Below are 22,191 nucleotides of genomic sequence, written 5' to 3'. Positions count from 1 at the left end.
TCACTTAAAACATTCTTTATCTTTCTTTCCCGCGTACTCTTGTGTGTGGTTATGATTTTTAACTAACTTATAGTAGGCTGATAAAGCGGCTCTTGCTGAACTTTGTTTTCATAGAAGATGTTGAAATTGATTAGATACGCTCTTTAAAAGAATGTAAAGCACCATTTGATGTGTATAATATTGCATGTTTATTTCAGTTTTCATGTTATAGAAAATAAGAAAATCTATAACAATAAATGAAAAATATTTCATAGATATATTATCGCGCTAAATGTAATTATATCAAAAGTTAGCCAAATAAAAGTAAAAGGCACAATATGCCTCAGAAATTTATAAGTTTTTCCTTGAACTTCTTTAGAAAAGGCAATCATGGGCTTCATAATGTTTGAATAATGGTTTTAAAGTATGCTAGACATAAGTAGCATTGAATGTAACATGATTCGTCATAATGTAAACAAGGTAGTATTTTGACTCCCATACAAAATACTTAATCACAGTAGCAGTACTTATTTTCAGAATGTAACAGAAGCAAAAATATTCTTCAGATACTTGGCCATTGAGTAACTTTTTGGATACTATATCAGGCCGCCAAATATAAAAAGCTTTGAGCTAAAAGAGCATATCTGGGGCATAATGGACCTTTAATGATCAGGATGTTTGCTTATTATAGCGATATTGTTATAATAATAAGCAAACATCCTAAGTGTGTTTTTCAACACCAACTTATTAAAGTTACATATAATAAATTTCATAAAAAACTAAATAGCGACATTTCATTAATAAATTGGGTTTTATATCGACTCCAGTTCTTATTTTGGTGTTCAAATAACCAAAATGAGTTTTGTTAGCATACAAATAGGTAACCTCATTGTGGCGAAATGGGAAGTACAATTTCTGTTTGCTTCGGATCATCCGTACAATCAACAAACATGCATGACTATAAGTGGCAGTCCTAATTTAACGGTATATTTCCGCATTGTAACGGATGTTTTCATACAAATTTAATCTTTTTACGAGATGATTACTTTTACTGAACCCCAGGTTCAGTGCACCGTGAAGCTTAAACGGTTAAAGTGTGTTTGCACAAGAAAATATCACATTTGCTGTGTTCCGGATAGCAACTATAAAACTGTGACGTAGCGCATACACGAGCTCATTATAGTCTTCATTTGCATGTTAAAATTCGTATACGAACTTTAGTGTTACCGTGGGGTTTCCCGTTTAAAATCCTAATTTATGAACAATATTTGATGAGATTTACAACAAAACTTTTAAACAGGTTAATGAAACTGTTGAATGTTTGATTTTTAGGCCGACGGAAAAATATTTTTACATATTTATTTAATGTAACTTTAATGTAATGATAATAAAACATATGGTATATCATAAAGTAAATGTTTATTGACTCGTTATAGTTTTTGATTAAATACAGTTTACATTTTAACATTTGTTAAGATATTCAGACGCTAAGTCGTTTTTCTTATTTCTTTAAAAGCGTTTACATGTTACAGACTTGCATAATTAGATTTTTTGTCTGTTTTCGTTTCGTTCCAGGAGGCAAAGGAAAATTCAACATAAAATAATTCAATAAACTATTCATCTCAAGGCACTGTAAGTTGTAAATTGATGCAAGTGATTCGCATATGAACAATTTTGTAAGACAAATAATCATGAGATAATAATTATAGTTACACATAAACATCTTTTTTAATCATTAACTATTAAAGAAACGCTCTTTGTATCATGTATTGCATATATAAACGAAATGTTTTTGCCAGTAAGAATAAACATATTTATTAGAATATTATATTATTTTTGGTAGTTTAGCGCGGAGGAAGGTAGTCTAGTACTGGTGTAACTCTCCAGGAACGATGGTTAGGAAACTACCCGCCTATATGACTGAAAAACTGTTGGAAAAAGGCGTAAAATGAAACAAACAAACAATTCGCAACAAGTTGCCAGCAAAGCAAGCTAGCAATGTTTGGCTCGATATATCAGAAGTCTTTTCACTTTGCTAATATTTCACTTTACAGTTAATCAATGCAAAGCAATTCAAATTGAAAATGAATTTAATATCAAGTCTAAAATATGATCATAGTAAGGAGTCGAGCGTATTTTAACTAATTGTTCGTTCGTTGTAGATATAAAACAAAGTACAATAAATCATTCAGTTTGAAAGAGGAACACTGAGGCTCACCGAGGTGACTGCCACCTACGCATGAAAGAAGAATGAATAACCTACAGATTTCCTTTAGGTTAATAATATAGACTTGTTATTGCCTGTCGCGGTTATTAGATTTAAACAAACAGTTTATTCTAAGTCATCCTTTGTCTATTTACTTTGAAAGTGATATTTAATTTGACAAGCTTGCTGTGAATTGTATTGCTCAAAAACAGTTCAAGTAAATGAACATTATTTGAAAACAACCCGTGTGCCTGATAAAAGAAAACACAAAAAAAAGATAAATAACAATATGATAACCATTGTGTTAAGTGATTTTCAATCACTTTGAAAGTGATTTTGAAATCGAAAATATTTACATGGATGCATCCTACTACCATAGTATTTCTTGTTTACATCTATTTTTTCACTCTAAAGTAGCTTCTCATGCGTACATATATTAGATCGTACTATCGTATCATCTTTTACTTACTTCTCTTTTTTCTTTTGGGCTATCAAAACATATATTGTTACCTCTTATCTATCTGACTATCAAAGCATTTCTTGTTTACGTCTATTCTATCGGGCTATCATGACATCTCTTTTTTTTACTTCTACCATGAATGGCTATCATAGCTTCTCTTGAATACGTGTGTCCTATCAGGTTATCATAGCATTTATTGTATACGTCTGCTCTATCAGGCTATCGTAGCATTTCTTGTTTACGTCTGCTCCATCAGGCTATCATAGCATTTCTTGTTTGCGCCTACTGTCTCGGGCTATCGTAGCATTTCTTGTTTGCGCCTGCTGTTTAGGGCCTTCATTGCATTTCTTGTTTACGTATATTCTATCAAGCTATCATAGCATTTCTTGTTAACGTATACCCTATCAGGCTATCATAGCATTTCTTGTTTACGCTTACTGTCTCGGGCTAGCATAGGATTTCTTGTTTACGTCTACTCTGTTCGGCTATCATAGCTTGTCTTGATTTAGTCTGCTCTATTAGGTTATCATATAAGTTCTTGTTTACATCTGCTCAATCGGGCTATCATAACATTTATTGTTAACAACTTCATTATCGGGCTTCATAGCATCTCTGGTTTACATTATATTAATTTGGCTATCATAGCATTAATCTCACGTTTTATTTATTCCCCTGTTTACTTCTATTTATTTAGCCTTTATCATATCTTTATTAATATTATTCTGTTATCAGAGCTTCTATTGCTTACATCTATTCTATCGTGCTATTCCAGCATCTCTTGTTTAGGGCTATTTCATCCGACGATCAAGCATCTCATGTTTATGACTATTTATCGTTCGTTCTTTTATAGCACCTCTAGTTGAATTGTATACACACGACAAGAATTTATATTTATTCTTTTGAACGTTTGTATGAAAGCTTGGCAGATGTTTTTCTGCAAGCTTCATTTTTTTGTTATGGAAATTGTTTTGAACATGTCGTATTCTATCACATAACTTGTATCAATATTTTGGCTTTCTTGAGATAGTTTTCTTTTCCATAAATAGTAAAAGCTGAACGGATAAGAAATAATGGATATTTTGTTCAGATAAAAAAAGTATCAAAGTTCTGAAAAGAGCAGGTGTTTATGAAGTTTTAATTAAAGTCAAATAGCAAAGAGTTTGATACACAATCACTATTTATATGTTTAATAAGTATGTCCGTAATAATAGTAATTAAACAATTTGTATTGCTTTCTTGAAGCTCGTTATATAAAAAATTCACGTTTTCTGAAATGAAAAGAGGTTTTGTTAGGAAGGATGTTTACCTTAATCGCGTTTTCTTTTCAATTCATACTAATTTAATGAAGGATGATAATAGTTTGGTAAACAAATTAATTTCACGTCAGCAGTTTGGTTTGACGTATAAGGTCGACGCATCATAAAACATATTCCACCTTTTATATCTTAAGTGTCAATAACTCGTTGATTGAAGACTTGCAATTTCATTACCAGAAACATTTGAAAGTTGTGGTCCAGAGTATTTCAAATATATAACGTCATTTTGTTATCAAATTATACGAACAACATTTGTTGAAATCGTAACATGTTCAATTTTTGAAGACACCTGTATGTTAAATCGATCTCATGGCATACTGACCTTCTTGGTACCACTGCACACATTACTAAGTAAAATTTCTAATACTATATCAAATTATTTTAAATAAATGCTTAACATAAAAAAAAGTTTAAAGTGACATGTTCATCACATAGTTAAAAGTATATGTACAGGTAAAATTTCAAAAAGCTTTATATTTTGCAATTATAGTTTTCAATGTTATATCTTGCTTCACAAAATGACCCACAAGAATTCCTATAAATATCTTTCCGATTCTATCCATAATGTATATTTGATAAAAAGGAGTGGACGTCTTTTTTATTTGGTAGTTTTTATATTTTACTCTAGATTTTGTTATTATCAATAAATGGTCAAAAACCATTAATATAGTTTATTTTTTCAAATAAATTGCTAATTCAGGTCATCTTGACAATGCCAAAAATGAGTATAATTGTCACTTTAATTGATATGTCAAATTCATTAAAGCGGTATAGTAAGACGAGTGTCCACAATGTCAATGCAAAGAAGTATGGAAATAAACAGTTTTGCTGATATTCTGCAAATGCTATAACTAGGATATCTATCGAGTAATTTTAGCAATTAAAATTCCATAATCAGAGTGCTTCACGCACAAGACGATGATACATTTCACACCGTTTAAATACAGCCATAAACTATAGTAAATTCATCATTCTTAAGATATTGTCCGGGCTTGTTTAAACTTAAAACTTCATAAGAATCAAAGCGTCTAATTAGTTTACTTTAATTTGTGATACAAATTAAACACATTCAAGGCGTTGTTATTGTCTGAAAACTCACACCTGGGAAATATTCTAAACATATTTCATTTTTATTGGATTTTATTCCAAGATATAACATAGATATACATAACAAATGTATCATGATAATGAATGTTCATATGGAATGAAATATTATTCAATAACAATTAATAAGAAAGGCGTGTTTGCGTTATCAGTGTTTTTGCTCCGCTCGATACTCCGTTCACTATTTCTGTACTGCTGGAAATCAACCCTTTTCTTTAACATTTCTTATAACAAAATGTATACAAAATCTGCATTACTTGTCTTCAAATGAAAGCACAGTTATATTTAATATATAGTATGAAAGATTCATCAGGTCTTAACATTTTCATATATCACTACGCCGCCTATTCACTGATCTAACATGCGATCCAACGTCAAGCAGGGACAAATTTCTCTCATCAGTTATGCCTATGTTGCGACGAAAACAGGAATAGCAAAACAAGCGGCGAAATTGGCACCAGAATATTGTATTGAATATACAATATATAACAAAATTTGCTGCTGAATTAATGAGTAGCAACAAGTCTGTAATTTCTCTAATTCCACGCGCAAGATAGTTCTCTTCGGAATATCCAAGTCCAAAGAATGTTGACATAATTGTGTCTGGCGTTATGCAAATTAGGAATACAAGAATCACTGTAATTAACATTGTTGTTATCCGATGCTTTTTGGGAGTCTTTGAACGGAGCAGACGACACCTCCGAAGTCCGTACATTATGCACGTGTTTAATATGATCAAGATAACTAATGGAATTATAGAACGCATTAGATTTTGAAACCATGTGTAAATATCCGTAAAAAGTTGGTTTTGCCACAGTTGTGATAATATGACGTCATACTCTATTGCACCTGTTTCGTTGTTTACCTTTTGAACTGTTCTATATCGCATAGCGTATGGAATAGCAAGAACTGACATGATCACGAATACGGAGAAGGAAATAGTTCTTGCTTTGTATATATTACAATAAAATTTCACTCTCGTTGGATGGCAAACATAAACATATCTCTCCACAGCCACTGAGACAATGAGCCATGCCGAAACACACAATGACGCGTTAAAAATATAGTGCGCGTAAGGATACAAAAATACGTATGCTTTATTTCCGGTTGATGTATCAATCTGATTCAACAATATCACCATAAAGTACAGAAAATCTACAAACAGTTTTATCAAATCTGAAACGGCTAATGCAAAAAGATAGGTGTTAGTTGAAGATCTCATTTGTTTTTGAGACATAACGATTATGCTCATCACGTTTCCTGTCATGCCCAGTATACATAAAATTGGATAAAACACAAGGCCTGTAATGTATTGTGCTCTGTAGTAGAATGCTTCATAATCATCCAAACTTGCCGGCGGGGTTAATGTCGTACTTTGTACTTGAGTGAGATTAGCCTCACGTTCAGAATCCATGGCAATTAAACTCACAAGCGTCATTTGGGACACCTGAAATTGTAAAATATATTTGTAGTTTATTCCATCACATTTGAAAAGAAGCAGAGATTTAATATAAAAAATATTCCGACTGTTAACATTCTTACGTTTCACTAACCTTTGTCTTCAAACAATTATATGACTTAAATATATGTTCAAGTTTGGTTTAGAGATAAAACAAATATCAATTATTTGTTTGAACGAGAAACGTTTTTCTTTGATCTGGTAAAACCTCTTGATTTCTGGTTAATTTCAGCATCCAAATATTTGATTATACTATAAAGGTTAATCAACTCGGCGTTGAATTTTTGAAACAGGTGCTTCTTGTAACAAACATTTTGATTACAAATATGTTCTATACCGTTATGTTTCTTATATTTAAATGATCTTAAAAAAATCAAAAATACAATATCTCTGAGTTAATATTTAGGGCTAACTGTTTCGCATTTTGCTATTGTATGGAAAATATAAGAACATAAATTGGCTGAATACATAACAGTGCAGTCCATGTTCGGACAAATAAAATGTGTCGGCTGATTTTTGTCTGCACTGGTCGCATATTCATTGTACTTTGATTGGCTTAGTCGTTGTTTGGACGGCAAAAATTTGCTAGGTGACTTTTGGTCGCATAGGTATGATTAATTGCAACCAGCAGACTAATGGTTTATCACAAGGACATATTTATTTTATTTCGACTCTGATTTATTTAGTTCGATTGTTATGATATTGTGAACATATATTGTTCATAGCTATAGAGATCATAGTCTGACGTTAAATATTACGACCGTGTAATATAAGGTTACCTAAGCATGACCCCAGAAAAGAAAAAATGTTATATTATAAAATGATAATGAACATTTTAAACAATTATTCTATCTTTGAACGGAAGCTAATGCTTTTATTTCACTGTTTTATTTTTTCAGTAATGATTTCAAAATCCCTCCATTTTTTGCAATTAAAAGAAACATTTTTAATCATTTCCTGCTATTTGTGTAGCGGAATCGGAAAACAACTGTCAAATGAGCCATGGAATCGATGGAAGAAATAAACTTTTTGCGAAAATTAGTCCAAAAAACTTTATCAATAATTTTGAAATTTGTTTAATCTGAAACCAACAAATGATACAAATCGATTTCGACAAACGACAACATACAATAAGCTGTCTAGTTAACCTTATTTTTACCAGATTGGTACAGAAATGCTTGAAAATTCAGTAGATAAGTAAAATGTGTAAGAATATCATTGGTCAATATCATAAATGAAGTGTTAAAACTTAAAAGGGTCAATTCTATGTCACATTGAGTAGTATTTTGATATATAGTTGAAGTGTTTAGTGTAAGTCTATATATTATTTTCTTTGGCTGATATTCTTGCCTGATGACGTCCATTTTGCAGAATGCTATCATATCATCAGGTTGTATTGAATTGCGTACATATGTCAAGAATTATACGTTATAAGATGAATTATTTTTAAAGTAGGCATTATACTTGACAAATAGTCTATATCAGATTTTGTCCTTGGAAATCGAAACTATAATGGGCATTTCAATATGTACAGCTTGTCCTGATTTTTGTGTGATGATTCGTCCTTTAATTGTTCTTCTATAGTACAAAATGTGTTTGTTCACAAGATATGAAAAGATATATAACGAGACATTCAACGTTTGATTGGTATTGTGATGTCAGAAGCAGATGTTTATCTATTTGTAATTAAAAAAAGGGGCGCCATCTGTTTATTTCCAGAGACAAATATAAAAACGATACTATATTTTATTGTTTTTGTTTTTGTGTGTTTGTGTTTTTGTTTGTTTGTTTTTTTTTCTTGCAAAAAAATCCGCCACAAAAAACAGTTAATAACTCTAGTGAATATATTATTTTTTACATGATTGCTTTAGTTTGATTATTCTAATTTCATTTCAATAGCACCAATATCTTAAATAAAAATTAATTTCTATTTTTTCACGAGCATTATTGGGTATCAAACTATATTTGGTACTCAGGTCAATTCTTGAAAACTCAATTGCTAAGTTTGAATGTTTCGTTTTTTTTATATTTAAACCCCTTTAAAATTGCCACAATCATTTAATTTGCAAGAAAAGGAAGAATTTTATGTTTTAACAATAAAGCATAAGTAAGCTATTGATTAACTTGTAATTTTATACAGACAAACTGTACAAAATGTGTCCGAGTAATATACAATAGAATTTCTTAACACTTTGTTAACACAGAAGGTTCTGTTAATTGTGTAGAAATTATCCATAGCCTGTTTACATTTATAACTGATATTAACGTGTATAAATTGTGTATAACATCCAAATCTTGTATACATTAATTAAGTTTTTTGTTGAACAATCCAACATAATTTCAGCTGGCAAGTACATTGCATTACAGAAATAAGACGTGTATAAAAATAGCTAAATTAAAATTTATAAGGCTATTGAATAACATCAATAGCGATATAGCGATAATTAAACAAAAAAGCATGCCACTCTTTAGCATAAATCATGATAATTGAACTGTCAGTCAGTCTATTAAGATAAAATCGTGAAACTACTTACTTGAAAATAGCATTTACTTTCTTCAAAAATAGAGCTTGAAGTTACATAAGTGAAAATGAGCATAGACACAGCATTTTTGCTTCTAAAATTTTGAGCCTAGAAGGTAATTTATTGGTATTATATCATAATCGTAAATTTAAAATTTCGTTTCAATACTCGGGTTATAAAATCATGAAATATAACGTTCATTTAATTGAAAATAATATTCCCCCTATAATCGTTTATTATAACACAAACTTGTGTTATTAAAAATCATAATTCGTTTAATCTCCATAACAATACTGCTACCTGCAGCAGTTAATGGCTTTTAGATTTTATCTTTTGGATATTTAACGACATATCTAATATATATAATGAGTTAAATACTTACATTTGGCGTATAACGAAATTGAATATGTGTTACAGATTAATCCTGAATGTTTTTTTTTCTCACTTCCACTTAAATATTCAATAGTTTAATCTGTAAAGTTATTTTTTTATCCCTTGAGGTTTTTAAATCAACAATTCTGCTCAAGACGATTTAATCCTTTTAAAAGCAACCGCATCACCTACTCATATTTTTGTCATTAACAAAATTGAAATCAGTTTTTTCACTCATTTAGTTGATAGTCGGAATCTTTGAAATAAATCGAATCACTTAATTTCCAAACCGTAGAGATTGCCTCTTATATTAATACCCTATTCCTGCCTAAAATAGTTTAAGGTATATTTGACCATCTTTCTTCATTATGTAATAACAAAACACCTTTTTCACCATGGTTTTAAATCATTTAATGATATCTGTAAAGCGAATAAACGTTTATGAAAGCTTGTACAGCAGCGCGTCTGATGCTGAAAAAAATCTTTTCAGTTATTGGAAATGTTCGAAATACTGACAGGATAGAGTTCGGTATGTTAAGTGAAAAACTGATAACGGACTAGGCTTTGAAAATCAACAAAAGGTGCTGACTTATTTATTTCAGTGAAGATTAAATAGTACAATAAGTCATCTGTGATTAGTTATGTGCTTCTTATTAGACCGAGATGCTTATAAAATACAAAGGTTTTATCTCTATAAACAAGAATGGCAATGAATTAGTGTGTTTTTGTCCCAACAGAAATTCCCATATAGATGTGGGAATGATAAAACTTAAAATGTTACAACATAAATCAATAGAAACGATGGGTGGCATTTACAACAGCTGGAAGTTATTCAGTTATTAAAAAAAATGATAATACTACTTTAAATGCACAATATTTGAAGCATGTTAGATTTTTTATAAGTGAACAAAGTAGCACTGAACGTGGGGTAACGTGTCATAAGGGTAGCAACATGTAAGTTTTATGATGACTTCCATACAAAATACTAAGTTACTATAATCATACAGATTGCTAACAGAGCAAAGAAGGCAAAAGATAGTTTATCTATGTGACAAACTAGTATTTTATTGATAATGTCACAAGATACCAAATAAATAAATAAATGAGAAATAAAAATGATGGCATTTCTGAGGCATAATGAGCCTATAAAGTATGAGAAAAACAAAACATGTATATTTGAAAATGAATGGGTCTTTCAACTCCTAATTAACTTATAACAATATCATTGTTATGTGCACCTGCAATATACAGAATAACCCGAAAGATGCTGTAGCTAAAACATATATCAAGTAGGGCGTTTAAACAAGATACATGTAAAAGTTAACGCAAAAATATATTTAAAAATGAATAAAATTTCTTTACCCGACTTGAGTTAATAGCATTATAAGGCTTTTATAATTTTGGGTCAGTTTCCACAATTTAAGATAATAATTCTTGAAAATCTGAGTGAAAAGAATGATCTGAAAATGTGCACAATGTTATTGGACCAAACCTTTATCAAGTGGGACAAAAATATACCAAGTCCCGCTTAACAAAAAAGTATGGATGAGTTTATGTTTATTTGTGTAAATCGCAGACAAGTTTAGATTTATATGTATACATGTATATGAAGTATGTACGAGTATATCTAATTGCGATAATTTATTACTACAAGAACAAATTTTTTGATACAAAAAAAACCGCAATCTTTTAGCGTCGTGGTTGATTTAAATGTGCATTATTTATTTAATAATCTAATGCTTCCTAGAATTATGTGAAATATTTAACAAGAACCAAGGTCTGTTTTCACTTGTTTACAAAACATTTAAACATAAATATTTAAACATTTAAATCTAAATTTGGTTTGTGAAAATATAAATTCGGTTAAACCAATTTAATCTTTGACTGGGCAAATAATTAGAAAAGTAGTTTTAAAGACTATCATATTTGTGTTGCAAGGTCGTGCTTAACATTTTCTGACAGAAACAGTGCATCTCTAGGAAAATGAGTAGAATTTAAAGATTTAAGCTCTTCTGAAATTGTCAGCTGTTTGAAAACAACGGTGCCCTATTTTGACTGATACGTGCATATATAGAATTAATAATTCAAGAGAAAAAGTTAATTCCCGAACGTTTAAACTTAGTTGACAAAGCCTTTAAGACTGCTCGTACACATCATTGAGCAGGGGATTAAAATTGAAAATATGAGAATCTGCCTAATTTTCAAGAATAAACCCTGTTTTTTTAAGTCATACAATAAATAGAAACAATGACTTTAATTTCGCAGATTCAATTTACGGCTGCTAACTTTGCATTTTACCTAATCTTATAATGTAATTGGGCCTAATAATGCGTTAAATGAATAATAATTCACATTGATTCATAATTACCGTTCCTTTAAGCCGTTAAAATTGAAACGGAAATAAAAAAGTACTTTACTTGTTTTTTCTCTTATAAGTAAGCTCCAAATAAATATTCTTTGCCGTTGTGTGGTAAAATCAGAAGCATTTAGCAACATGGATAATAAATTTTAATACAAATTAGACGGAACTATTGTATAAATTACATCATTTACAGGGTCCTTATATCAGACGTTAGCAAATGTTTTATATTGTTTATACTATTTGAAATACTTGCTCATCCAAAAAAAATATAAATACTCAAATTTTTTTTTCAGTACAATTATTATCCATTATTTAAATACTGAGAGATTGGAAAATGTTACCATATTATTCAGAGCAAATCTAATGGTAATAGATAATGTAATTATGAAGCATTTTGACTTAATGAGACGGTCTGCATTGCTGTAAGGTATACAGAGAACAATTTGAGTCATAGTTTGGCCTCTACACTGTGTGATGTTTCTTATCTTGCTATCTGTTTTTTAATGCACGAATATAAGCTATATGTATGCTCGTCAAAATTCAATTTTACGACTGTGAAGTATTTGTTATATTATATATGTTAATATATATCAAAGAATAAATACAAACTTAAAGTATCATATATGCACACTTGGTGTTTCAATCTCAAGACTAAAGTCAAAATGGTCAAATGACTATGAACAAAACAGAACTATATTATCAAGATTTACATTTTGTCTTTTTTCAATTTTATCATTTACTTGGCATGAACGGTAAACAAACAAGTTCTGTAAATATCCCTCGGCATTTACCTGTAACGTTCAATGTTTAAACAGAGTAGAGCAGTAAGATTCTTTTTATATTTATAGCGATTCATATTTTATCCTAGATATTTTCTATTATTATATGATCTAAATATAGCTGCATTCTCATTGGTCCAAACAGTAGTCAACAGAACTTTTTATAGAATCATATTCACTGGGTGTAGTATCATATTTACTGACTGAAGTGGATTTTCCTAGTCTAAAAATAGATTGCAACTCATATTCAATGTTCATATATCGTAGACTGTTAATAACGCGTGCTTATTGAAAAAATAATTGCTGCGTTTTTGTGCTTTATTGTATATTTCTCGATTGAAATATCGCTACTTTACAATTATAGTTACACCGCAATGATTAGTATAAACTTGAATTACTTTTGAATGTGCAGCGTTTGCGTAATTAATATTGTTGTCGCCTTTAGTTACACGTTCGTCTTTTTTTCAGCGCTTCAACGAAACAGGAATTTGTTGTACATGATTGTATAAAGCTGTATTTGCTGTGATTTTTTAAAATTCTTACAGCCTATTCATATAATAAAACAGTAATTGACTAGGGTGCCATTGAATATGATGTGATATTCACCGGCAGAAAGTCATATTGATCTCGGCTATCGCCTCGGTCAGTATGTCATCTGCCGGTGAATATCACATCATATTTAATGGCACACTAGTCAATAATTGTATAATATCAGCTGTTGGTCAATCACAGTAATTAGAGTCAATCTTTTGAAATCAGTTTACTCACTTTAACCTGAAAATTACAAAAACTGAGCTGAATGTCATTTTTAATTTAAATAATAATGTCACTTTAATTAAACAATTCCATTTATGACTTTTTATGCTTTCCAAAGTTATTGTAAAATATAATGCATTACATTTATAGAAATCTAATGAAAGAGACATTCTCCTCTCCTCTACCTTATAAATGATGAATATGTTTGAATGTTAGATGAAAAAAATGAAAACCCTAGTTTCGAACGATCTTCTAGGTTTTTGTCCCTTTGTGTCCATTTAATACATTTTTGTGATATAATCATTACAATTTTCCTGAGTTAACATTTTCAAGTCTAATATTTATTTGAAATAAATAGATCAGTATACAAAGTGAAACTGTCTGTCCATACTAAGTGTTTCGGAAATAATATATCATTGTTAAGAGAATAAAAATGTTACCTATAACTATATCATTAAACATGTTAACTTTATACAAATTTAAAATAATTAGTTGTTTTCATTTGATTTTTTTTTCATTCTTCTCGTTAATATATCTTATTTATCAAATGTTGTGTTTCCATGTATGAATTGTTATCAAATTCAAAAAAAATCTTAAACGAAATATGTCTGATTCATTTTTTCCACAAAGAATCTGGATAAATTTCATCATGATAAAAACTTTAACGTCAACCCAGTCAAACAATGACATAATATTTCAAAACATACGCTTAATTCCAAATACCATATGTACAATATAATATCAAGGAATGTTCATTTAATTAATTAAAGTGCAGTATTATACATGTGTATATAAAAAGTGCATTGTTATATTTATAAGTTTTTCCTACACAATGTAAACACGCTGCTGTCAACATTTATTTTTTCAACCGCATCATTGTTATATAAGCACGATGACAGCTGCCAGACTATATAAAACAAACCATTCACAGTCATACAAATGCTTTATAAATACATTTTATCTGATGTAGACAAATTGAACCAATCACATTATGTAACACGAAATGAGGGAACACTAACAAAGACTTTACTAACAGATGGAAGGTGTTGTATGGCAGATATGAAAATGCCACGTTCTTTATCTACGGGTTGTTATAGTTTTGTAGCCCTTCGGGATCATTGGGGCCAATAATATTAAAGTTGTTATTTTAACCGGTGCGGGGGGTGAAAATGGGCGTAAGAGATGAATATCGCCATTGCTTTCGAAAAAATCAACTTTCGGGACGTTTATATGGTTTCAGGTGAATTTAGTTTATAAAGAAGAATATTATATAATCCAAAAAGAAGAGGTTAATTTACGTTTCAATTCGCAAGTGTAAGCAAGATGGCATCATAGTTACTACTGGTTTGTCGCTGTCTTTGACACGTAATGTCAATCAAAATATGATAACATACACTCATGTTATACCATGACGAGAAATTGTACAATGTTTTACAACTTGATGATTACTTGGAGTCATTAAAACGCAAAACATTATTAAAGGTCGATTCGTTTTAATTAAGTTTAGCACTTTCTTAATATCAGAGGAATTCACACGCACATGCTTAATTATTTAATTAACAAAAATCATCCATTTCCATTTATTCCTTTTTGTGCATGCACATGGACAGAAGATAAACCAATTGACGTGTCTTGGCTTGTGTTTCGGAATTGGATGCAATTTTAGAGACTGTTTTATAACAATTAAATACATATTACATACATTAAAACAAATGTGTGACAAGGCAGAATTTACGTTGTCCAACTAAGAGATGTGTTGTTGTTGTTGTGTTTAGAATTATGGTGAGCTGTTGATCTATAAGAAAAGGTTGAAACACAAAGGCGACATATTCAAATTCTATTAACATTAATTAACAATTCACTGGGAAACACAATATCAATATCAATTTTACTATAATATTGTCTTAACCACAAAAAAGTCTTGCCTGATTATGAGGTTTGCATCTACAATTAAGTAAGAATTACATTTATGGACTCTGATACCATTGATTACATTAACTTATCATTTAAGAAGGCTGGATACGATGCTTGTGTAATAGATATTAAGAGATGTTGCACTTTACAATATCTCCCTGTGGTTTACGGGTTGAGGTTTAAGAAATACAGCCGCCGTTTAACACTGTGTGATCTTTAGATGAGGGTAAATGGGTTCGAAATACTGGACTCTATGCATCTCTTAGTTTCAGTCGGTCAGGTGGTTTTGTCCCCTGGTGTTGCCTTAAGTTTGTTTTAGGTAAATATAAAAAAAAACAGCTCTCAAAATCATCTTGTCTGTTTCGGCGCCATATGCCTTAACTATGTTGTTGTGTCGTAAAACCAAATAAAATCAAATAGACAAAAATATCTCCTATGAACGGACACAATTGAACTATCTAGTATGCAATACTACCTCTTTACTTAAATCAATCGCCTCTCTACCTTATTTTCATAAATATTCTATGGTCTTTTACAACCACTTAAGGTGATTTATGATGAATCAGGGTCTCTCTTGAGATCATTTACGAAAATCACATCAAAATAAATTAGTGAAAACTGCAGATGCAGTAAAATTGATTAAAGTCATGACAGATAATGAAAAGTGCAACGCGCAACCTTTCATCATCTTAATCTAATCTCAACATTTTTTTTGTACTCTAAGCACATTCACATCAATTATCCTTATTGACAAAAATCTTTACAACATGCACATAATAGTATTGCTATTGACACGTTATCCGTTATGCTACGGATTAATAAAGAGTTACTTGATTTTCAAAAAGATGTAAAATGATGTTAAATTATCAAATCTATGCAAATTTATAAGAGCTATACTTTTTTTCCTCCAAATACCAGAATAAGCAGTTCAAGTCCAGTCAGCTTTATTCTTAACAACAACAACTATTTCTTCGATACAAGATAAGATTAAAATCCGTATTCTAGGTTTTATATCTATGTACAATGTACTTGAATTTATGTCAATTTCATTTTGTGAGGTGACCTGTTTCAATGTCTTAATTTAAAATGACATTTTAATTTACATTTACTATTTTAGTGCATATATACCTTTTTGCTTTGCTATATAGCGTTTACATGTAAGCACGCATGTATGAAGTGAATTCACCTATGATACCTGATACTGATTGCGAAAAAACAAAACAAAAAAAAACACGATTTTTTACTTTTTTCCTTACCGGAACCGAATAATTATATTGATTGATTTGTGTATATTTGCATATCCCCATGTTGTATGTAAAAGACCTTGATCGGAAATAAAGTGTTCTGTCTGGTTAGTTTATGACGATGTTGCAGTTGATGTCAAGTCCAGTCAACTTGTAGAGGACCACCTATCAAGATATGATTAATTGAACCATTATTTATTCTGGAAAAAAGTTTATATTGTTAATACGGCGGGGGTTTAAAAAACATTGACACAAAAATGTTTCTTTTTAAAATATGTTATCATAACATGAACCGCTTATTAAAAAAAAAATGAAATAAAATTTTGAATATGCTCCAAATTTACTAACGTTCTTATGTTTTGAGCATGCTTGGTTACAGGCAACAGAAATTTTGAAGTGAATTTATGCGAATCTAACAGACAATAAAGGGCCCTATTTCCCTTTTACAGAAATGCAAATTTAATATGTTTTTATGCAAGTTAAAGTGTATAACATTTTGAATCCTGCAATGTTTGCAATATTAAATAAAGAGAAATTATAGTGTTTTTGTTTGTTAAATTGTTGTTTTCTTTTTTGTTGTCTTTTTTGTGTTTTTTATTTACTTTCTATTTTGTTTTATTTATTTATTTATTCATTTTCGAAGGAGGGATGGACTTTTTAATTTTATTATCGTTCAAATTGCCCGTCTGTGTTTGAAAGAAAACATACTTATACAAAGAAAAGCATTATTATTTGATGAAAATTAAATAGAGTGTGTGTTAGCATAAACAAAATTTCTTTTATGGTTTTACAGAATAATTCATTCACATTTTTAACTTATTTCTTTCATATGAAACGGAAACATTTCTTTTTAGGCCGTGTGATGTAATAACAATATTTGAAACAAAAATATAATATGTAAATTAACGAAATATTCGAAAACAAAATGCATTGAATATTTTTTGAATGCCTAACTTATACATTGTGCGATCATTTTTTTTCCTGAAATTATTAGCACCATTTAAAAACAGTAAAAAAAAACAACTAACAAACAAAACCAAAAAAGAAAAACACACATACACAAACACACAAACACATTAAACAAAACAAGCAATGTTTTTCTCTGGAAATAAAGGCTCGCAAGAGTCGCAAGATATATTTTCTTTTAATGAATAAATGGCCAGATCGGCATCTGATGGAACACCTGTCAGTTAAAAGGGACGATCCTACTTTTAGTACGATTATTATACTTTCACAATTATTAGAAAGTAAGAAGAAATGCCTCACTAAGGTTAATAAGCAAACTATTCTGAAGTTGCTTAAATTAAGAAAACTCTTAATAAAAATGATATCAGGTGTTCTATAAATACGCAGAAAAAGTGCTGTCATATATATAATACTCATGGGAAATTCACGTTCTCTTTGTATATTGTAAATAAACATATTGTTAACGTATACACAAAATTTCAATAAAATTGGATTTAAACGTAACTACAAAATTACATATAAGTCTAAGGTAATTCCAGTTAAACCGCCCAACACCGTAACGACTTTTCTGCATAATTACTGAACACCCCTTGTATATCATGTATATGTAATACTTTGTGTATAAATATGATGTCCTCATTACGGGACACGTGTACATGTACATCCAAAGCATTTATCGGAGTCACCTTTAACACACTTTTCAGCCTTTGTGACATCTCATTAATAACTCTAGTTAGTAATACAGACATAGCTTTTAAGTTAATTACAAAAGAAACGCATAAAAGACATGAGACGGAAGAAAATGAAATAGGAAAATTCATTAAATGAAGCCTTTAGGACATGTTAGACCAATCTGAACATTTATTTATTATCTTTTTAATCACAATTGTCATTCCATGATAAATGTAAAAGAAAACAATGAAAGGTGTTGACTTTTCTTTTCAAATAAAACATGCATTTTCGCATAATAACTGTTTGCATTGTTTTATAAATCTTTCGCATTGGGTGTTATTATATTGATTTGTCACTTTATTGTAATTATTACTCAACGTTATATTAAAGGCCCATTATGCCTCAGAAATGATATAATTTTATTTTTCAAAAACTGTTTATTTTTATGTTTATCCTGTAACGATTCCTAAAATATACTCTTTTCCTATATACATGAAATATCGTTTACGTCTTTAGCTCTGTTGGCAATTGGTATAATTATGGTGCATTAATTTTGTATTTTGTGTGGATGTGTAAATACTACTTTCTTTACATTTTGCTAACTTTACGACACATAACTGCATGTTCGGCGTCTCCGATCCAGTTGTTAAACATCTTTCATGCTATTAAACCATCATTTAAACATTATGAAACGCACGTTTGACATTTCTAAAGAATAAAAAAATATGGATTTCTTAGGCATAATGTGCCTTTAAGTATAATAATGAAAAATATACCTACAGTTTGTCACTTGGAACATGACTAGCCTAAAAGGCATTGTATTACAAATATGTTCGTGTAACATAATTATATCTCTTAAAAGTGCCGCATGAAAGGAAAACAATCTTTGATATTATTCTAATCTCATTAACTAAAAATCTCCATGTGCGAATCAATTCACGTTTGATGTGAATGTTAGGCTATACGCATCAAATGAGACAAATGCTGTTTTATCTAATGAAAATATATTGAAAATCTAAGTAATCGGACACAAACAAATAAACCCCCTTTTGAAGAATGATGGAGAGTTATTGAAAGTGTTAATTAATGCCCGGGGCGGTAAATAAATTACTTATAAACCATTTAAATCCAAGGCAATCCTCCAGAGCCTTTTCTATACACACGACTACATAATTGAAACATTTTATGTTTAAATTATTGTTATTATTGTTATTGTTATTGAGAGCAATAACTCATTTACATTTGCCTAAATTAGTTTAAAGTCATACAGAATTTAAGACAGATCAATTTAATTGATACTTAACTGATTTATAGTTTTAAAAAAAAAGTAAGAAACACGGTTGCAAATGTTTCTAAATTCAACATGTCACTATATCATGTTTTAATGTTGAATTCTGTGTAAGCCGGTGCTAGGGGGCATATATGAGCTTGCATTTACCACTATTGTCCATTAAAAGGCCGAGTCAACATTTTCAATTTTGCCTTTTAGGTCGTTCTTTTTGGAGATTGCATTTCTCTAGTTAAAAGATATCGCAGCATAACTTATGTTGGATAAAATGCGACAAAGGTGGTATGATAATTTAACAAACAACAAGGCTCTGTCGTCGCGCTGGCATCCGTCATGAAATCTGAAACTTTCCTTGAGATTGAACTTTAGGCTTAATTTTCATTAAATCAATTAAATCGTTGAAGATCATTTTAAGTTTGCTTGCATTCGCTCGTCCACAATGAAAATGTAAACAACAATAAAATCAACAATTTTGCATAAATATAACCAGCCGTCGTTATTTCAAATATGCAAATTGGTGTTATTGTGTCATATATTTATTTGTACAAACACTACAGAAAGTTAATCCTTTATATGACAACATCGCCTTTTCATAATCATTCGAAGCAGCGCAAGGGAAACAACTCGAAATGGATTTTAGATATATACTCCCTATACTATATATAGCTAAATAACTATAAAAATGGTTAGAATTTGCCAGCGCTATAAAAACAATAATGCACTCTACACTTGAAAACATCAAGTAATGCATGATTTAAATATCAACTGAAACCATACAATGCATTGTCTTGTACTAAACAATTTTCAATAATTAAAATGCGATAAATTATTTACATTTTTGCTTCTTTGAGTTATGTTTGTGTCAATTATTTAAACTGTTTGGTACGTTTATATTTTATCCAAGTTTTGTTGTATTTGACTTTACGTTTTTTTGTTTTTCTTTTTTAAATGTTCTTGTTTTTATTTTTATACTGGCGAATATTTAGAATAATTTAATATAATAATAATTTAAAATATTTTTTTTTGCAAAATATACACTTTCACTCATTTCACTGTTGATACAATGTTAAATTGTTAATAAGCCTTGATATGTATTGATTAAAGTACAAGAAAAATAACAGTTTTAATTAACTGTTTTGATAAAAATAATTTTTCTTATAATTTCACGCATGTCTTTATTTAAATCCTAAAGTAGCACTGTAACTTCATCAATCCAGATAAGATGTCGGACAACATAATTATAAATTTTGATGTATGCATTTATCTTGTTGATGCTGCTACGGTAAATAATATGCCATTGAAACACTCTCTGCTTAAAAGCAATGTTTCATATTTCATTATATGTTAAACAAATAACTTTTTTGCCTGACAAACAACCATACATCTTACTACCTCGTTACTTTCAGAAATCATAAACGCTCTGTGTATCATATAAGAGAGATTTACCACTGTTACAAGATAGAGAGAGATAAGGTCAAAACATGTGCCTTTTAAAAGTAACAGAAAAAAATAGCACGTATACTTTCAAATATTAAGAGGATAATTTTTGAGTGAAATATGGAATATATTTTCACGAAACATGATAAAATGCCACATATTTTCACAAAGTCCCTTAAAATAAATATGAGTTTTGACTCCGACCACTTTCATATTTATATTTCATATTTATCTTTTTACAAATATGAAATATATTTGACTGATATAGCACCATATATCATAGGTAAAATTAAATAAAACGGCAACTTGTTTGACAACGGATATTGCTTTTATACTGTTTGTCATTAATGTAATAATGTTGATATTGGGGAATTTCTTTATAACTAATACATTTTTATAGGGAAAAAATGTCGCTTCTTTAATAATAATAATAGTAATAATAATGATAATAATAATAAAACCCAGAGTACTTACGTTTGATGTATATCCAAATAGCATAAGTGAAAAGTACCATACAGCCCTTCAATAATGCTATATGATATTAATCCAAGTTCTTCAAAATGTCTTCTTTTGTATGCATCCGTTTTTGAAAATGAATAAATCTATAGTGGTACTGAGCGTTCGTCCTCGGGAAATGTATATTATTCTTTCAGTTTTCTTAACAAATGCTTTGAAAAGTATTATAATATGTCTGTATACTTTTTTTCACACTAACTCGGCATTAATTTTTGTAGCAGTAATTCCGTATTATATGCCAAATAAAATGCGCTCGTATCGCATCATAAGCTTTTTAAATATCAGAGACCGATAAGAGTGACTTTTGTGATCCCGTTTTTACTTCTACAAAGCCCGTTTAATGATATTACATATCACAACTGTCTTTTGTATCGTTGCACACCTGCGTTGTTGAAAATATTATCATCAAATAATCTTCACTGTAGCTTACTATCGTTTAAGGTCATTAAAAGTCTTTTTGCCGCATGTGTTTCTTCCAATGTGCTTATATCTGGTTGCCGCAGAGTCTTCCATCGCTTATCACTATTGAAAATACAACGCTGTATATTTATTGGAAGAAACGCTCTCCATTGGCCGAGTACTCTTGTGGTTTAATGCATATTATTTGGTATTATTTCTCAAAGAAATATCTGCTTAATATGTGTTTCGTGGGTAAGTATTTGCAAAGCAGTAAGAAAATATTTCAAGAAAGTATGAACATTAGAGACCGTTCAAACAATTCTTATTTATGTCAGGCTTAATTGTGTTTAATTAACAAAAGAGATGAAGGACATGTCCTGATACGTAAGCGTTACGTTTACAGAATACTAATCATTTCAACATTTGTTTTACATATTCAG

The 22,191-nt window shown here is 29.9% G+C and overlaps 1 protein-coding gene across 2 annotated transcripts; it reads right to left on the bottom strand.

Annotated features, from left to right (window-relative positions):
- Nucleotides 1-5,101: 5,101 nt before the first annotated feature.
- LOC132755060 (probable G-protein coupled receptor 139) lies at nucleotides 5,102-21,831 on the bottom strand. Of its 2 annotated transcripts, none has more exons than XM_060745848.1 (2): nucleotides 21,311-21,831; nucleotides 5,102-6,512 (listed from the first exon to the last, which is right to left on the bottom strand). In XM_060745848.1, the coding sequence occupies exons 1-2, from the start codon at nucleotides 21,332-21,334 to the stop codon at nucleotides 5,391-5,393; spliced, it is 1,146 nt and encodes a 381-aa protein (XP_060601831.1). In that variant the 5' UTR covers nucleotides 21,335-21,831; the 3' UTR covers nucleotides 5,102-5,390. The 2 variants fall into 2 exon arrangements, with proteins under 2 accessions (XP_060601831.1, XP_060601832.1); XM_060745849.1 differs by lacking the exon at nucleotides 21,311-21,831 and adding an exon at nucleotides 9,429-9,870.
- Nucleotides 21,832-22,191: the final 360 nt, after the last annotated feature.

Source organism: Ruditapes philippinarum, unplaced genomic scaffold (assembly GCF_026571515.1).
Source record: "Ruditapes philippinarum isolate M1 unplaced genomic scaffold, ASM2657151v2 ctg2791_1_1_1_1, whole genome shotgun sequence".
Lineage (NCBI taxonomy): Eukaryota > Metazoa > Mollusca > Bivalvia > Venerida > Veneridae > Ruditapes > Ruditapes philippinarum.
The sequence above is the reverse complement of the archived record's forward strand: the minus strand, read 5'-3'. Positions and strand labels throughout refer to the sequence as shown.